This window comes from Peromyscus maniculatus, chromosome 1 (genome assembly GCF_049852395.1).
Source record: "Peromyscus maniculatus bairdii isolate BWxNUB_F1_BW_parent chromosome 1, HU_Pman_BW_mat_3.1, whole genome shotgun sequence".
NCBI classification, from domain to species: Eukaryota; Metazoa; Chordata; class Mammalia; order Rodentia; family Cricetidae; genus Peromyscus; species Peromyscus maniculatus.
In genome coordinates this window covers 200,267,520-200,285,570 of record NC_134852.1, presented here as the reverse complement: position 1 = coordinate 200,285,570, position 18,051 = coordinate 200,267,520, and the positions used below count along the sequence as shown (strand labels likewise).

The 18,051-nt window shown below is 49.6% G+C and overlaps 1 protein-coding gene across 1 annotated transcript in view; it reads left to right on the top strand.

Annotated features, from left to right (window-relative positions):
- The window catches only part of Col17a1 (collagen type XVII alpha 1 chain), a 47,811-nt gene that overhangs the window by 4,652 nt on the left and 25,108 nt on the right, over positions 1-18,051 (top strand). The window contains exons 2-16 of the mRNA XM_006983308.4: positions 1,127-1,189; positions 4,204-4,248; positions 5,311-5,415; positions 6,454-6,585; positions 7,505-7,552; positions 8,449-8,484; positions 9,420-9,467; positions 10,969-11,112; positions 12,553-12,711; positions 13,495-13,566; positions 14,888-14,959; positions 15,653-15,721; positions 16,722-16,883; positions 17,309-17,389; positions 17,808-17,852. Of these exons, the coding sequence (XP_006983370.2) occupies positions 1,138-1,189; positions 4,204-4,248; positions 5,311-5,415; positions 6,454-6,585; positions 7,505-7,552; positions 8,449-8,484; positions 9,420-9,467; positions 10,969-11,112; positions 12,553-12,711; positions 13,495-13,566; positions 14,888-14,959; positions 15,653-15,721; positions 16,722-16,883; positions 17,309-17,389; positions 17,808-17,852 (1,270 nt within the window). The 5' untranslated portion in view covers positions 1,127-1,137. The remainder of the gene's footprint in view (positions 1-1,126; positions 1,190-4,203; positions 4,249-5,310; positions 5,416-6,453; positions 6,586-7,504; positions 7,553-8,448; positions 8,485-9,419; positions 9,468-10,968; positions 11,113-12,552; positions 12,712-13,494; positions 13,567-14,887; positions 14,960-15,652; positions 15,722-16,721; positions 16,884-17,308; positions 17,390-17,807; positions 17,853-18,051) is intronic.

Sequence of the window (18,051 nt, the reverse complement as noted above, 5' to 3'; positions counted from 1 at the left end):
AGGGAAAGGCTGGCTTTGAGTCCTCCCACACGCTGGTGCTGAGCACCACGGCAAGAGGAGCCGGGTTGGGACGGGGATCCTTCCTGTCCATTCCTCTGTGTGAACCTGCCGCCCTTAGTCCATCACCATTCCCCGGTGCCTCCCGTGCTTAGGAACATGGCAGCCTAGAGCTCTCTCCTCCCAGAGCACAGTAAGGGTAAGGCAGCTGGTTTGCATGCGTTTTCCTGCTGGTGTCTGCATGTAAGTCTCTGGGACTAGTCTGTTGTGGAGAGCACACTTCATACTTTGCAAACTCCAAAGATCTTTGCAAGTATAGAATGTGATTTTTATCCAAGCACCATTTTCACACCCAACTCTATCACAGCATGCAGGTCATACATTCAGAGTCCCACCTAGAACACAGAATGCTGGGTTTGGCATTTTATTTGTCTTTTGTGTATGAGTGCTCGAATGTGAGTGTGTACAGATGTGTGTGGAGGCCTAGAGTTGCCAACAGGTGTCTTCCTCCATCGCTCCCCACCATATTTATTACAACAGCGTCCCTTGCTGAACCCAGGGCTTGGCTTGCCAGTTCTAGCTACTCTAGTGGCACCTTGTCCTAGGGATCCCCCGTCTCGGCCCTTCAAGTGCTGGGATGGTGAGTAACCACCTCGGCTGCCTGGCTTTTTATGAGGGTTTGGGAGAATCTACCCTCTGGTCCTTATGTTCGTCTCACCAGCATTTAATCCATGGAGCTCCTTCCCAGCCCTAGAACACAGAACACTACGTGGCACATCAAAAACACTTTAGTCAATCCCACCAATGCCTCTGCACACACCCTGCCATCCTCCATCACCGTAGCGAAGCATAGATGTTAGAGTTAGAGTTAGACCAAGGTCAGGATACCTGAGCTGCCGAGGCCCTTGGATGCTCAGCAGAGGGCAGGCTGTCCTACTAGATTCTAAAAGGAACAGGCTGTACAGGGGAAGTATTGGATTTTGTTTTTACAATCAATGGCCAGGATGGGAGATGGTATCTGTACAAGGCATGCACAAGAGTCAGGCTTTGAATGCTAAGAAGCAGGTGTTTTATCTGGATGTGTGTCGGGGGCTAGGCTTGCTAAAAGCAATGGCTTCTGTTCCTGCAGGTGGCTATGGGATGGATGTGACCAAGAAAAACAAACGAGATGGCACTGAAGTCACAGAAAGAAGTAAGTGTTTGGATTTCTTTTCCTTGGAACTGTTTTAGCTCATTTGGAAACAGAGTCAACAATCCGCTCTAATCCCTCGGCCACCGCTGTATCTCCAGTGTCTTCACAGACTCCACTCCTTTTCCTGGGAGCGCTCTTCTCCATTTTTACCTCCACACGCTTATAACCAATGGAGTTCTGCATCTTGTTCTGGGTGAAAATGTCCATTTCTGGGCCCAGGGGTGTGGCTCGGTGGTAGACCACCTGCCTAGCACACAGGAGGCTCAGGGCACTGTCCCCAGTACTACAGAAAATGAAGGAGAAATAGAGAGAGGAAAGGAGGGGGGGTGGAGGGTGGGAAGAAGAAAGAAGGATTTTCTTTTCTATGTATAGTTTCCATGAGCAGAATTTTAATAACTGCCTGATACTCTGTTGTTTAATGACTACCTAATCCTCTGTGGTTTGTTTAACTCTTTTATGTAACTCTTCTCTACATAGGGATGTAGGACAATAGAAATCTACAAGTATAATGTCTTATTTGTGTCAGGGACTAGGTTGAAATAACACGTGTCACAATCCAAATCTACACTAAAACTTGAAAACACAGACATTTACTTTGTGGAACTGTCCAAATGATAAATTCAGGGGCGTTTAAACTGTCTCTCCAGCAACTCCATATTAGGGAACTCTTTCACTTAACATGTAACTTTCATTTATTTCCAACAACAACAAAAAGTTCTGGCTGCACAGACTTCGAACCTTAGGTTAGAAAATAATTTATTTTTATGTGTCAAAAAATCCCAAAGGTCTGTACAGCGAGAGGTTGCTGGGAGCTCAAGCGCCATTATTCAGATGGAGCTGCCACCGTCCTGTGAAAAACCATTCCCTTTTATGTCTTGAGTGCTGTTTTCACTGCATTCATAACCTTGTGTTCCTGGGAGGGTGAGAGAGCTAATTAGAAACACGTCATGTGAAGGGCAGGGACAGATGGACAGCATGGCTGGAGCTCCAGCAACAGCCGACTTCACGTGGCACGCAGTGGTCCAAACCATCTCCTTCCACCCTGCTCTTTCATCCTCTTCCCACGTGCACGTGTGCATGCACTTACACAACCACATCTGTACACATGTGCACATCCACACAGAAAAGTCTTGAAGGGGCCAGTGAGGACTCAGCCTGGAGAGGCGCTAACCTGCTGATGGTTTAAATTTGATATCCAGGCCCCACACAGTAGTGGGAGAGAATTGACTCCTTCAAGTTGTTCTCTGCTTTCCACCCCCATACTGTGGCACGTGCGTGCCCACACACTCAGTGGCCTCAGCCAGATGAGGCCCAAGAGTGAGGGAGGTAGTGTTGATGGCCACAGTCAGACAAAACGCTGGCCCTGCTATGGCTTTGGGAATCCACCCAAACCTCATGCTACTTCAGAGGATTGACTCCTGAGGAAAGAGGTCCTGCTTCTGGACAGTGTTTTCTCAGACACCTGAAGCTGTTAGCCTCCCTGTATACGTGGCACCACTTGGCACTAGAGAAGTTCCGGTTTGTGTGGTGTAAAGGATGTCCCTCAAAGTCTGCCTCTGGGATTTATTTATGGCTCATTTCACTGCTCTCCAAAGGGGATTTTTTCAATCTGCCCTCCTTTCTATACCTTCCACACTCACGCATGTCCTTGAGGGCTCCAGGATGAATCATGGTATCCTAGAGACACCTTCAACTTCATCAGGGTGTTGGCCCCAGCTGGCCCAGGGGTCTTTGGGAAGGAACAAAGCAGAGATGATATGTGTGGCTATAAGAAAAGCTGACCCTCTTTCAAACTTAAACTCAGGCCTGGACTGGAGCAATCATTGAGAGGTCTTAGTGCCAAGACAACCCATTCTTTCAGTGGGTAACTTCTTTAGGTACTGTCTTAGTTAGGGTTTCTATGCTATCAAGAGCCACCATGACCATGGCAACTCTTATAAAGGAAAACATTTAATTGGGTGGCTTACAATTCAAAGGTTTAGTCTATTATTACCATCTACCTTTTACCTCTGGGCTTTCATCTTTCTCTATTTCTGTATATATTTTATTTCTTATTCTGTGTTTGGCTGGGTGGCTGGGTGGCTGGCCCCAGGTGTCCTCCTCCTTTTCTTGCTCCTTAATCTCTCTTCCCAGATTTCTCCTCCTATTTATTCTCTCTGCCTGCCAGCCCCACCTATCCTTTCTCCTGCCTCACTATTGGCCTTTCAGCTCTTTATTAGGCCAATCAGGTGTTTTAGACAGGCAAAGTAACACAGCTTCACAGAGTTAAACAAAAGCAACATAGAAGAATACATTAAACAAATATTACAAGAATATAAGAATATTATATAAATATTACAAGAATATAACAAGAATCATTAAACAAATATTCCTCAGCATAAACTAATCTAACACTTCTTAAAATAATATTCCACAACAGTGGGAAGCATGGCAGCATGGAGGCCAACATGGTGCTAGAGAGGTAACTGTGAGTTCTACATCTCGATCTGCAGGCAGCAGGAAGTGAATGTCACACTGGGCATGGCTTGAGCATCTGAGACCTCAGAACCTGCCCCCAGTGACACAATTGCTCCAACAATGCCACACCTACTCCAACAAGACCTAATGGTGTCACTCCCTATGGGCCTTCGGGAGGCCATTTTTATTTAAGACCCCACAGGCACAAGAGAAAGTTTATAGACTAGGTAGGTACATTGAGCCTCATTGTCACTGCTCAGGTTTCCGTGTAGAGTAGGTCAGATTTCTTTCTTTCTTTTTTTTTTTTTTTTTGGTTTTTGGAGACAGGGTTTCTCTGTGTAGCTTTGCGCCTTTCCTGGAACTCGCTTTGGAGGCCGCCGCCGCCGCCACCACCACCACCACCACCTGGCAGATTTCTTGTCATAAGACACAGCTATGTGAAACCTTTGTTGAGCCTAACAGTAGGCTTCACCTGTGACAGACGCCAGGCCCTACCAAAGCCCGGCCATGTCAGTACCTGCCACAGCATCTCCTCTTCTCTTCGTTTTTTTTTCCAGTTATCACGGAAACAGTAACTACAAGACTCACATCCTTACCACCAAGTAAGTGGCGTTGTCTCAGTAGGTCCCATGGGAAGACGCTATGCTGTGATCTTGAACACAGAGTTCACTTTCCCACTGAGAAAATCCAGGCTTCCTGGAATATATTCTTTGGGAGGTGGGGTTGAGACAGGGTTTTCTGTGTAGCCCTGGCTATAGACCAGGCTGGCCTCAAACTCATAGAGATCCACCTGCCTCTGCCTCCCGCTTGCTGGGATTAAAGGCGTGCACCACCACCCGGCTTGGAGTGTATCCTTTTGCTAGGAGTTATGCTGATGCTGGTCTACACAACCACAGGAGCGACCAGTCGGAATTGCGTGATTCTCGGCTGGAGTGCACAGCAGCTGCTTGCTTTGGTCTAATGCGAGGACGTTCCCTCCCTCCCTCCAATGATCCCTCTAGTCATGCCCCACTGCCCTCTGCTCTCCCTGGCCCCAGGCACCATGTCTGTCCTGCCCGTCTTTGTGGATTTGCTAGTACAGTCGCAGAGTGTTGGAAACCCTGTCCTCCCTGACCATTTCATCTCATTCCACCTCTGTTCGGGAGTCTTAGTGGATTCCAATCCCCCTGGCAGATTCTCACAGCAGAGGTCAAGTCCCAACACCACCCCTGAGCCCACACGGCTTTGGGATAGCCACGGCAGGGAGGGAGGCAAGTCAAGTGGACCCACAGCCACCTCTGGTCCTTCCGGCACCTCTAGGGGCTGTTGTGTTTGTGTTCTGATGAGGCATGGGGGGGGGGTGCAAGCCCAACCTTCATCAGGGACGGGGGAGGGGGCTTCGCATCACTCAGCTACCTAGTCCCTTTTTCCTAGAGAGTAACTTTCTGTGCTCCCCCAGAAAGCTCTCAGGCACATCCAGCAAGGATATTCATTCCAGCCACCACCCCCCCCCCCGTGTTGAAAATAAGTAGTACAAAAAGGGCAGCTGGGAATTCCGAGTGTGGTAGACCCGAGAGACCCCAACCAGCAGGATCCTGACGAGAAAGTGGGGAAGGCTCCGTAGAGCAGAGGATGGGAGACCCCCTGGCCTGGATCCACCTTGAGACTGTCACCCGCTTTTGCAGAAGGGAGCACCAGCAATGGATACGCGAAGACAGGCTCTCTCAGTGGAGGAGGTCGGCTAGAGAAACAAAGCCTGACTCACGGCAGCAGCGGCTACATCCACTCAAGTAAGCGGCTACTGGCATGAGGGTCGGGGTGAGAGAGAGGAGAGACAGTGAAAACCCACCCTCTGCGGTCGTTGCGTGAGGGGGACCATTGCCCTGCCCCAAGACTCACCCAAATGACAAGGGAGGGTATGGCTCTCAAATCATCAGCATTGGACACCTTCATGAAATGGGTTCGATTTTCATTAGTCTCCAGGACAGGTAACACTCATCAGTTGAGAAGACTTCGAGAAGGGATTATTGCTTTCCCACTGGATCCCTCTGCTTATCACATCGTTTAGGAAAGGCCGTGTGTGTTTAAGGTTTACAATCGGAATGACAGGTGAAGACAAATTTGATCTGCTGAGGAAATTGAATGCAGTGGTTCTCAACCTGTGGGTCACAACCCCTTCAGAGACTGAATGATCTTTTCATAGGGGTCACATATCAGATATCCTGCATATCAGATATTTACATGACAGTTCATAACAGTAGCAAAGTTACAGTTATGAAGTAGCATTGAACATAATTTTATGGTTAGGTGTCACCAACACAAGGAATTGTATTATAGGGTCTCAGCATTAGGGAGGTGGAGAACCACTGATCTAAAGACACGTAGTTCCGAGCTGCAGTATTCTTCCGGGCAAGCACCCACCATGGCCCTAATGTTCCCTGGGAGGCAACCTTTCACATGAAAACAAAAGACAGCAAAAGTATGACAAAACAAAACAGTCACACAACCAGCTCTGGAAGCCATTGGATGTGGTAGAGAAAATTAAAGGAACTGATTGACAACAAGTCCTCGAGAAAACTTGAAGGCATCCTTACAACTCCCATGCACTCTGTATATGAGGACATCCTTACCTCTCAGTATCTGACTGAAAAGGCAGGAGCAGCCATCCTGCCTTCCATCTGTGTCCCTGGGGCCCTCTACCCCCCACTCGGGGCCCTCACTTAGTAGTCTAGGGTTATTTGGCTAATTGGACCGTGGGTCAGTGTAGTAGGAAGGAACATCCCTGGTGAGGTGGTACCACGAGAATTTACACTGTTTCCCAATGGCAGGTGGGAGCATCCGGGGCAACACTTCCACCTCCAGTTACAGGAGAGCTCACTCACCGGCCTCTACCCTGCCCAACTCTCCAGGCTCCACCTTTGAAAGGAAAACTCACATGACCCGCCATGGAACTTACGAAGGTATCCACAGAAGAGAGCAGTTCTCTTTCTGGTGTGACTTCGCTCATCCTCCGCATGCTGGCTTCTTGGCCTCTCTCCACCCCATCCTTCTCCTCACTTGTTGGTTGCTCTTGCGGACTCACGTTATTGGAAGAGTCATGCACTCCTTTATCTCTCTCACTCACTCTTTTGGCCACTTAGTCGCTTTTCAGCTAGCACGTTATCATGTTTTCCACCGTGTGAAATGCCTCATGGATCTTGTCTTCAGGGACCCTCTAGTCTATAGACCCTTTAAGGTGACAGAGAGAAGCAGCGACACTAAGTGGAAGGGTCACTCTTTTCCACCGAGGAAATCAAGGGTGACTCTATGGAGGTGGTGCTAAGCCTTGGCATCCTAGACGGATGCCACTCGTAGATGGAAGGACAGGACAGTCCAGGGCCAAAGAGGGATTGGGAGGCCCAGATCCTGTGCTAGATAAGACTTTAGTCTCCACACAAGAACACACGGAGGTTTTTGAGTCAAACAGTTGATCATATTTGAGCCCCAGAAAGTCATGGGCAGGTGACAAGTTAAAAGAAAATCTTCAGTAGTCGAGAAGAGAGAAATCTGGGCTGGGACTAAGCTTGTAACAGTAAAGTGGGGGCTGGGAGGTGGGAGATAAAAGAGGATTTGCAACTGATATGAATGTAAGTAGAACCGGAAATAGCCGTGCCGCTGGGGCAAACGCAGACTGGGCTCAAGGTGGTGCCAACGGTTGAATCAGGAAAGTCAGGAGGAAGGCCCCTGCTTGGGTGAACTCTGCTAAGAGAGCAGCCCATTCCCTCCTGGAATGCTTCCAGCTGTGGGGCTGCAGCAGCTGGCACCCCCCCCCCCCCCGCCCCCAGGAAGCCTTATGGAGGTGAGTAGCCATTTGTACCAAGTGTTCCATCCACTCTCCAGGGAGCTCCAGCGGCAACTCCTCCCCTGAGTACCCACGGAAGGAACTCGGTAAGTCCTCTCCTTATTTGCCATCAAAATGCTTTAATGGGGCACTAAATGCCTGAATGGTGGGATGCTGGGCGGGGAATACCATGAGCCAAATGGTTTCTTCTCAAAGAGCTTGAGTCCTGTTGACTTGCTTCCCATTGGCTCTGACACCCCTTGGCCAGTCCTATGAACTTGCTGTCATCAGCAGTTGCTCGCGACACTATTAAACGGTAAGCTGTGTACAGTGTCGATGCTAGGGCACACAAGCCCGTAAGGTCACGCAACAACTGTAGGGATTCTTCCTTCCATGGGCTTCACAGAGATCTGCCACCAAGGAGGAGCAACAGACACAATGTACAAATGCTGGATGTCCCAACTCCTCCTCTACAGCTCTCTTCCAAGGGCCACATGGCACACCTGTGCCACGCTAAGCTGTGTGTTCACTTGACCTTAAGTCTTTGGTCTATATTCTCAGAGTCTTGATATACAGATGGACTGAGGTTAGGACCAGTGGTTACATAATGATCATAATTTTCTATATTTGCTTACATTAGGAAAACCAAAGCAGGCTTTAATAAACAAGTTAAAGATTTAGCAGTCTTTTGGTCCATTTGACAGTGTTTTCAGCTGGTCCGAATCTATCACACACACACACACACACACACACACACACACACACACACACACACACACACTCTCAGCATCAGCTAACTCAACATTTACTCAGCTAAATTGCATAGAGATGTTGCAAAAACACGATCTGCCCTTCAGCATCTGGGCATCATTTATTTAGCATCTTCTATACAGTAAAATCCCCCATCTGGATTTAGACACTGTGAAAATATCCCCAAGTATCAAAATATATTCAGCATGCCAACTCTTATACGTGCCTAAGACCACATTTCTCTCTTTCTCAGCATCTTCTTCAACCAGAGGACGAAGCCAAACACGAGGTGAGTGCCACCACTGAATTCAGTTCTATTCACTCTGAGCAACAGTACTTGTAGCCTGGAGCCAGGAAGCAGAGCACAGAAGCAAAGATAGAGCATCTGCTTGAGGAGCCCAGGGTACCGAAGGAATCCCGGACAACTCTGAGCACAGGAGTGGAGCATCTGAGAACAACCTAAAAAGCTCCACAGGCAGGAACCCAAACACAGTGACAATCTAAGAGATACAGACGCCACATTTGTCTTCACAGCTGGCCTCCCAGATGTGCTTTGATTGCCTTTATGGGCAAAGACAAGCAAAAGCCCTTCTTTTTCAAATTATTGCAAGGGACAATTTTGTAAAGTGGTCATCTAGATAAGAGAGAGGAGAGAAAGACCCTAGGAAAAGCCACCCTAGCAGAGCCCTGCGTGACCATGGGAGCCTTGTGTCAGACTGCGCTGAAGGCAGAGTCCTTTGCAGGCTCTGTGTGTTCTTCATGGCCACGTTATGCTCCCATTGTGCATCATCAGGAGCTTAAGTTCGGGCTACACCAAGCACCCACAGCTTTAGGATGAGGGTTAAGAGACGCCCACTCTCTAGCTGAAGTTAATACTGTTAAGCTGCTGACTTGCTGACTTCCTGTTCAGATGACTAAGTGAACACGGGAGGTTTTGGAGTTCTCTTGTCCCACCTCACATGAGCTCAGAGGCAGGAAGATGCTTGATGCTGGCGGCAGTGAAGTAGGTGGTGATCAAGTGTCACGGGGACTCTTTGCACAGCCTAGGATTTCGTTAAGTCTCAGGTACCTAGGAGTGTGCAGTTGGCAAGTGCGGTGGGGGAAGAGATACCCCTTCTGTAGCAACACACAAAGTAGCCCAACAAGTCACACTCTGTTCAGAACAGTGGTACAGACTCCTTCATCCACAGCCTCTCTTTCTTTCTCTTCTCTCCCTTTGTGCAGAGAGTGAAATTCGAGTTCGACTGCAGAGTGCATCACCATCCACCAGATGTAAGTGGTCACTATCCTGCTGCTTCAGTGAAAGGGCCCAGGAAACCCTCAGAGTAAATCAGAAACGGAGCAGCGCTGAGGAGTCAGGAGATAATGATATCTCTCTCTCTCTCTCTCTCTCCCAACCTCCCTCCCTCTCTCTCTCTCAGTGTGTGTGTGTGTGTGTGTGTGTGTGTGTGTGCGCGCGCGCACATGCGCGTGCACTCAATCATCAAACATCCTCGAGAGCTTCCTGGGGGTGGCCCCTGGGCTAGGGTCTGGAGCTAAATTGCTGAGTAAATGGGCCATGGCCAGTGTTTAGTAGTTCAGAGTCTAATACAGAAAATGGAAAACCAGTCAACCCCACAGCTCAGTGTGAAGGGGAGCACACAGCCCAGGGAGATGGAGACAGAGGAAAGGGCCAGAGAAGCCTTCCTGTGATTGGGGTTGACTGAAGAGACGGAAGGCTGGACCAGTTAGGCTCAGCAGATGGAGCTGGCTGGAGACATTCAAAGGGCGGTTCTGTGGAGAGTCACAGTGGGAGAGTTCAGATTAGAGAAGGTTTGGAAGTCAAAAATAAGGGTTTTAACTTCATCTCCAAGGTCAGAGATTCACCAGACTCAGGGCCCTGGGAGCCTTAGATTCCTGGTGCCCTTGCTAGAGGCTCCTTGGGCACATTGGGAAATGAGCCTGACTTTTAGGGTGGAATCCACAGACAAGGAGTGAAAGGAGGAGGAGGAGCTGGTAGGTGACTCAGGACCCCATGCCGGGCTGGCCCCAGAGCTTGCCCTGGTCATGGGATCTGACTCCAGGGCTAATGCTTTCTCACCTGAGTCCTTCCAGACTTAGAGATGTTGATCCCAGCGGATGGAGCTTTCTAGGAGAGAGGCAGGACATTTCCCAGCACCTGCCATCTATCAGTCTGCTTGTCTCTTGCTCATTATCCTTGCCTGATACCTCCCTTCCACCCTGTTTGCCAGTCTAAAGGGATACAAGGACCCTGCTCTATAGTTCACCTTGCTACAAATAGTCCAGCCAAATGGACCTGAAACTAGAGCACATTGAACACAGTGTAATGTTTAGGAGTTAATAGACCTCGATTCCCTTTTGACACTCGCAGGCATACCAAGTCACCCAAGGCACCATATTCAGAGGGAAGCCAATGGTTAGGCTAGTTTCTTAAAAGAGACTAGCTCTCTAACTGCCCTATCCCAGATAAGAATGTCTCCCAGGTAGTCACCCCTGTGGTGCCGAATGAGGTCCGATGAGGAAATATCTCCCAAGGGTTCTGAGCTCCGTGTGTGGAGCACTGTATTTATGAGACTGTTACGGTTACAAACCAGCAGGTTCATAGAGCTATAAATCGTCAGATTTCCAAATTATAAAGCTAATGGAAAGTATCCCCACTTCTGAGGCCGATGCCAGCTTCTCTGATATCAGCATGCCATCAACATTCGTTCCCTGATCTTTGGACTTAGGAAAGGGTCCGGGGCCTGATGGCAAGGTCTGGGGTTCTTCGCAGGGACAGAACTGGATGAAGTCAAGCGTTTGCTTAAGGGGAGCCGATCTGCAAGTGCGAGTCCTACCAGGAACGCCTCGAACACACTCCCCATCCCCAAGAAAGGCACTGTAGAGACCAAAACGGTGACAGCAAGCTCCCACTCAGGTAAGCTCGAGAGCCCCAGGCTGCCATGGGGAGTCAGAGACAACGTGCCAGACTTAGGAAAGCACTGAGTGTCTGCTCTTCCACACTGTGACTGTCTGGGCGGGGCTTTCTTATCCACCTGCTCAGCTGTCTTCTGAGGATGTGGCACCCAGTTCTAAATCCCTGAGACTGAGATTCTCCCCAGCAGGTTCTGAGAGGATTTAGAGCTGGGTACCACATCCTCAGATGTGTTGTCCAGGCTCCCCAAGAGAAGAATGAGGGGAAAGTTGTAGCACTTACATCATCGGGAAGGAAGTATTTATCCTATGCCTGCTCTGTGTCAATCCCTGAGAAAAGGCTCTAGACAAGAGAGGTGTGGTCAATGCCCTGGTGGAAGAGAGGGTCTCTGGGGGAATTGAACAGGAAGCCAAGAGACTAGGGTCATGTGGGATGAATAGTACCTAGCAGCCTTACGGGACGTGTGTCTTCCATGAGGGAAATACTTCTTCAGATGACAGGAAGAGAACTTGGCAGAGTCACAGAGAGGAGGGGAAAGCCACATCTTCTGTAAATCTTTCCTACTGTTTCTGGAAAGCTTTGATACCGTGACCTTCCTTGTGTGGCCTCCCTGTAAAGCCAAGTCTCCACACACATTAGCAGCTGTCTGGCCAGCTCCCTCTCACAGAGTAATAGGCAGGAATGGCATCAGATTGGAAGAAGCATGAAAAGCCCTGTCAGGACAGAGAGCCTTTGGGTCTGGTTGATTCACAGAGAGGCTTTAATGGGGCTCTAACCAAGAAGGCTGCTATGTTCAAGGAGGTTTTGTTGTTGTTGTTGTTGTTGTTGTTGTTGTTTGTTTATTTTTTGTTTTTTCAAGACAGAGTTTCTCTGTGTAGCTTTGGAGCCTGTCCTGGAACTTGCTTTGTAGACCAGGCTAGCCTCAAACTCACAGAGACCCGCTTGCCTCTGCCTCTGCCTCCCGAGTGCAGGATTAAAGAAAGGCATGCACCACCACTGCCCGGCTCAAGGCATTATTATACCCAAGCAATCCTTCATCCGATGCATCCCCCACATTTGCTAGGGTGACTAGAAGCAGCTCCTGACTAAACTACCTCTTGGCATCTTTAAAAATGGCAGAGCAGTAAGGGGATGCCCCCATTGGTAGAGAGAGGCCATCAAGATGTAGCAAGAAAAACTTAGAAGGAGATACAGTAAGTGGACACTAAAAATTATTTTCATATTTCACCAAGAACTAGCAAGAATTTTGTGATCTAAGAGATCAATGATTTCGGTCAAAATAGAATGACTAAGTGCCCCAGGCTGTCTTGAATGGAGGGAGTTCCTGGGATATGGACCTTCAGTGCTAAATTCAGGGATGCCCCAGGGAGCCAAGCAACCAAGTTCACCAGCAGGAGCGCCCATCTGTCTCACGGTGAGGTATGCGTGTGTTTCTCTTTCCAGTATCAGGAACCTACGACACGACAATACTGGATACCAACCTTCCTTCCCACATGTGGTCCTCCACCTTGCCTGCAGGGTCCTCCATGGGGACCTATCACAACAACATGACAACCCAGAGCTCGTCCCTCCTGAACACCAATGCCTACTCAGCAGGATCAGGTGGGTGTGGGCTGTACTTGGCTTCTCGCTTCTAGAATGGGGACTGTTGCAGCTCTCCTCCACTATTGAAGAATTCCCTCTGTGTATGTCATCCCCAGGGCTTCCTGGGAAGGGTTTGTTTGTTTGCCCATCTGGCTGGCTGGCCAAATGTCCAAAGCATTTCCCACTGGAACATCATTCATTTCAACTTAATCTAGAAGCTGTTTTTAAAAGAATGAACATGCGCTGGGCGGTGGTGGCGCACGCCTTTAATCCCAGCACTTGTGAGGCAATCTTGGTGAGTTCGAGGCCAGCCTGGTCTACAGAGTGAGATCCCTGTTTCAAACAAACAAACAAACAAACAAACAAAAGAATGAACAGGCAATGTGTGGTATCAGAAGAAATGTAATGGAAAGGAACACTAAAAATAGATAAGGACACCATTTATCAATGAGTGTGAATTGATTGTGGGAATCTTGAACAACCCAATTAATTTTCCAAGATCCCACTCTATAAAATGGGGCCACTAACAAGAGAGCCTCTAACTGGACACGCTTGTCTACTCCAGGTCTAGCTATCCAAGATATTCTTTGGCCAGATCCTAGGGTGCCACAGGCTGCTGTCTGGTTCTCTGCAGCAAAGAGAGAGACCTGAATATTAAAGGTGTTTTGTTTTTTTTCTAAAACCAAAAACCCAACAGAACATTCGAGCCAGACCCAGCCTTTCTTCTGGCACGTCCACAGCATCTGAGCTCTTGCCTTGCCCTGAGACTCACTGTCAACTGCCTTCTCTTTCCCACTGTAGTCTTTGGAATGCCAAATAACATGGCGTCCTGCTCCCCCACCCTGCCCCCCGGACTCAGCAGCTGCTCCTCAGGTCAGTGCCACCATCTTGTCAACTCTTCCTCTCACACTGTTTTGGAAATCATTTATTCATTTTTATTTTGTGTGAACAAGAATTTTGCCTGCATGGATGTTTGTTCACCATGAGTGTGACGTGCCTACGGGGGATAGAAGGGGTATGAGATCACTTGGAACTGAAGTTTCCATATAGGCACTGGGAGCCACACCAGTTAAGGCAATCAAGACAACCCCCCACAGACATGTCGACAGGCCAACTCAAGGTAGACAATCTCTCACTGAGAACTTTCCCGGGTGATTCCAGGTTATGTCAAGTTGACAGTTAAGCCAACAATCACAAGCCTTGGAGTCAAAATCAGGGCAAGGATTTAGCAGGGCATGGTGGCGAACACCTTTAGTCCCAGAACTCTAGAGGCAGAGATGGATAGATATGTGAGTTCAAGACCATACTGATCTGCATAGTGAGTTCCAGGGCTGTATAGAGATGTGCTGTCTCAAAAGGGGATCTTCAAATAGCCCACTTCAAATAAATCTCAGTGGTTCATGGTGTACCACCCAGGCCATTGCCCCTACGCAGACCTGGGGGTTAGAGCAAGGGAACCGTGGTGATGCTCAGCGCCTGCACTCAACTTGCCCACTCCTTAGTCAGAGTAGAACATCTAACCCACAGGAAGCAGTAAGAGAGCCCAAAAAACAACAGGAACTAAGGGAAGAGTGAGGCCTAAGAGGACTTCCTGAAGGAAGCGGGCTTAAGAAGTAGGAAAAGGCACAGGAAATTAAGTCCCTCACCCCCACTGGAGAGAGCTGATTTCACATGCTCAGCTCATCAGGCTACTCCTGCGCCATGGAAGCCACCTTCCCATGTTGGCCCAGCTTATGGTGCTCTCTCTCATGCAGCGTATGGTGTGAAGAAGAGACGCTGCCTCAAAGGGAGGTGGGACCAGGGAGTTTTATGTGTTAGAGTCAGGAGAAAGAGTTGAAAGGACAGGGGGAAACCTGCCATGTTAGTGGGTCTCAGCTCAGTGTGTCTGTATTCAGTTCCCACACCGTGTACCAACCAGCCTCAGATTGTTAAGGGGGGCAGTAGTATTTGTCAGCCCTGTGTGAACTACTGCTATTTAGTCACATGGCCCTTACTCTGAAACAATCATTAATAAAGTTTATTCTGGGTGGGAGATGACCACATTACTAAAAGCATGCAAACCAAGGAAGTTTTGCAGTCTGCCCCTGGTAGAGGCAGTTTTCAGGAAAATGATCTGGGGGCTTCGGGATGCTTGAGGCATCCAGAGGGCGTCCTCCCACTCACGGCTCTCACCCGTTCTCCGTTTCTCTCGCAGTGTTTGGCATGCAGAACAATCTGGCCCCCAGCTCTTCTGTCCTATCTCACGGCACAGCTACCACCTCCACAGGTTGGTAGCCTGCGTTTGGAGCTCAGGACTGGGAATGGACACCCCTTAGACCTCACAACTCCCAACACACCTTTTCACAACAGAGTTAAAGAGACCTTTCCCATCAGTCAGACAGGCCCCGCTCCCAGCCTAGAGATGCCAGCCTTCATCCCTCACTGTCTCCACTGTGAGTTAAACACACAGGGGAGCCTGGAAAGCTAGCAAGCATGTCCACCCCGTGGCATCTTGTTCCCATGTATCTCTCAGCCCGACTGGTCAGGACAGTGGTCTCTCCAGCTCATAGCTCACTCTTTTGCAGCTCACTGTCACTTCAAATAAATCTCAGTGGTTGTTTTCATGGTGTGCTGCCCAGGCCATTGCCCCTGTGCAGACTTGGGGTTAGAGCAAGGGAACCATGGTGATGCTCAGCACCTGCACTCAACTTGCCCACTCCTTAGTCGGAGGAGAACATCTAACCCACAGGGAGCAATAAGAGAACCCCGTAAAACAACAGGAACTAAGGGAAGAGTGAGGCCTAAGAGGACTTCCTGAAGGAAGTGGGCTTAAGAACCAGGAAAAGACACAGGAAATTAAGTCCCCCACCCCACCCCCACTGGAGAGAGCTGATTTCACGGGCTTCCTCTCAGCTGATCAGGCTGCTCCCGGGCCACCATCCCATGTTCGCCCAGCTCATTGGTGCTTTCTCTCCTACAGCATATGGTGTGAAGAAAAATGTGCCACAGCCACCCACAGTCACCAGCACCGGTGTGTCCACCTCTGCCAGTGAGTGCTATTACCAACTTCTAGGGCCCAGGCTGGCATATAGTGAGGGGTGCCATTATGATGCATGGTGTCCTGGAAAAGAGGCTGGAATCCGTGGGTGGTCTCAGGGATGTTTCTACAGAGATGAGCATGCTCTGAACTCACCTTGGTCTTCGTTCCGGGAGCAGGAAGCCCCACCCCCCCCACCCCTGCCTGTTGTTACAATCAAGCTGCCCCACTTATCCAGAAACTCTTGGCTTTCTCCTGTTACCTGTAACCTAGGAGAGGCTGGGAGGCCCTCGGAAGCTGCCAACACCCCCACTGCTTTCTATAGACTCCATCAACGTGGGTTCGCCCCATGCAATGAGCCGTTTCCTCCAGTACTCAGGTCCTGCCGTGTCTCCTTCTAATTAGCGAGTCATTCATTTAAAATAAAAAATTACTGAGCACTCATTTAATATCAGACAGGCAGTTGGGTTTTCCAGGTGCCAAGAGTAGCAGGTGGACAAGACGGGACAGGGTCCTGGTGAGATCAGGGCAATGCCAGTGGAGCGAGCAGATGATGAGGACAAAGACGAAGTACACCAGACAATGACAGACAATGGCGTGATTCCTAAGCAAACAAGCGATGTGGCAGACATGGGGTCCGTGTAGGAGAGTGCACAGCTGTAGGGAAGAGGTCAGAAAAAGCCTCCCCAGGATGGTAAAACCAATCTATTATGTTAGTTAAAGAAGGGCCTGGCTGATGAAGGAGACCGGCAAGGTCAATGAAGACCCTGTGTCTTCAGGGAGGTAGCCTCATAGGCCAGTCCCCAGCACTGACATCAACCTTCTGACGGCCAGACCTAGCCTACAGGGTCCCCAAGATGCTTCATAGCACCACTGTCTAAAAGAGGAAGCCCCCAAACACAGTGGTAAACCTCTTTCCTACCTCCTCCCGGCTTCCTCTTCTGTCCACGTCCTCCCTCTCCTTTCTTCTGGCATCCTTCCCTCCCTCCTCAGCCACATCTTCCCTCTACAGCCTGCACCACCAGTGTCCAGAGCGATGACCTCCTGCATAAAGACTGTAAGTTCCTGATTCTGGAGAAAGACAACGTGCCAGCCAAGAAGGAGATGGAACTCTTGATCATGACCAAGGACAGTGGGAAGGTCTTCACCGCCTCCCCTGCCAGCATCTCTTCAAGTATGCCAGAGCTTGGGTGACGTGGGCTTCAGAAGGGCAGATGGTGTGGGAGGCCCAATGCCATTACCGGGTGGTTTGAGCCCAAGAGTCATCAAGCCAACGGGATCCCGTTTTAATGGAAAAATACCTGCCTGGACCTGCCTTGAATGCAGTTACGCCAGGAAAACTCAGAGCTCCCTCAGGGAGTCTGTGAACAATGGGAGGTTAACCACAGCCCCAGGGAAAGAGATTAACCCAGGAAAACTGGACCTGCTTCCCACCAGGCTAATCTGGGTCTTCCCAGGGATGGAGGGGATATGAGCAAGCAGGGAGAGTGGGGGGGGCAGACAGGGAGACTGGGGGGACAGACAGGGAGACAGGGGTGGGGGGGCAGACAGGGAGAGTTGTGGGAGGATAGACCAGGTTGTCACTGGTTCTGTGCACAGCTTCTTTTACAGAAGACACCCTGAAAAAAGAAAAGCAGGCTGCTTATGCAGCTGACACCTGCCTAAAGGCAGATATAAATGGTAAGACAAACTCTGACCCGCCTACCTAACTTCAATAAATTCACATCTCATTTCTCTGTCTTCCGGGACCACAACGCACCAAGTGGGGTCCACTGGCAGCACCCAAGAGTGTGTTAGGAACGTAGGATCCAGTCCTCCTCAGATTTGCTGGGTGGGGAGTTGCAGTTCTTATGAGGGAATAGGCATGTGTGTATGCATGTTCATGTGTGTATGGGTACACATGTGTGTGGGTATACTGTGTGGGTTGTACTGTGTGGGTTGACGTGTGGAGGGGGCATGTGTGAGGGTGCACTGTGTGGGGATGCACTGTGTGGGGGTTCACATGTGTGTGGTTGCACGTGTGTGGGAGTATGTGTGCGGGTGCTTGTGTGCTTTTCCAGCCCTCGAGTTCAACTCCCAACTTGTGCTTGTACTTTAGGAGACCTGAATACTGTGTCCACAAAGGGCAAGGCCACCTCCGTAGGTGAGTAAGAATGGGGGTCCCTGGTGTGAAGGATCGAGAGGCTGGCCCTGGTTAGCGGGACAGATGATGGCCCTCGCCTGTGCACACATGAGCTACCCAGATCCGGCCTCCTGAAGGCCCCAAAGGGAGAAGGGTGGAAATGAGAGTGGACAGGTTGGAATCACAGAGATGATGTTCCACGGGCCTCACAGCTCCTAAT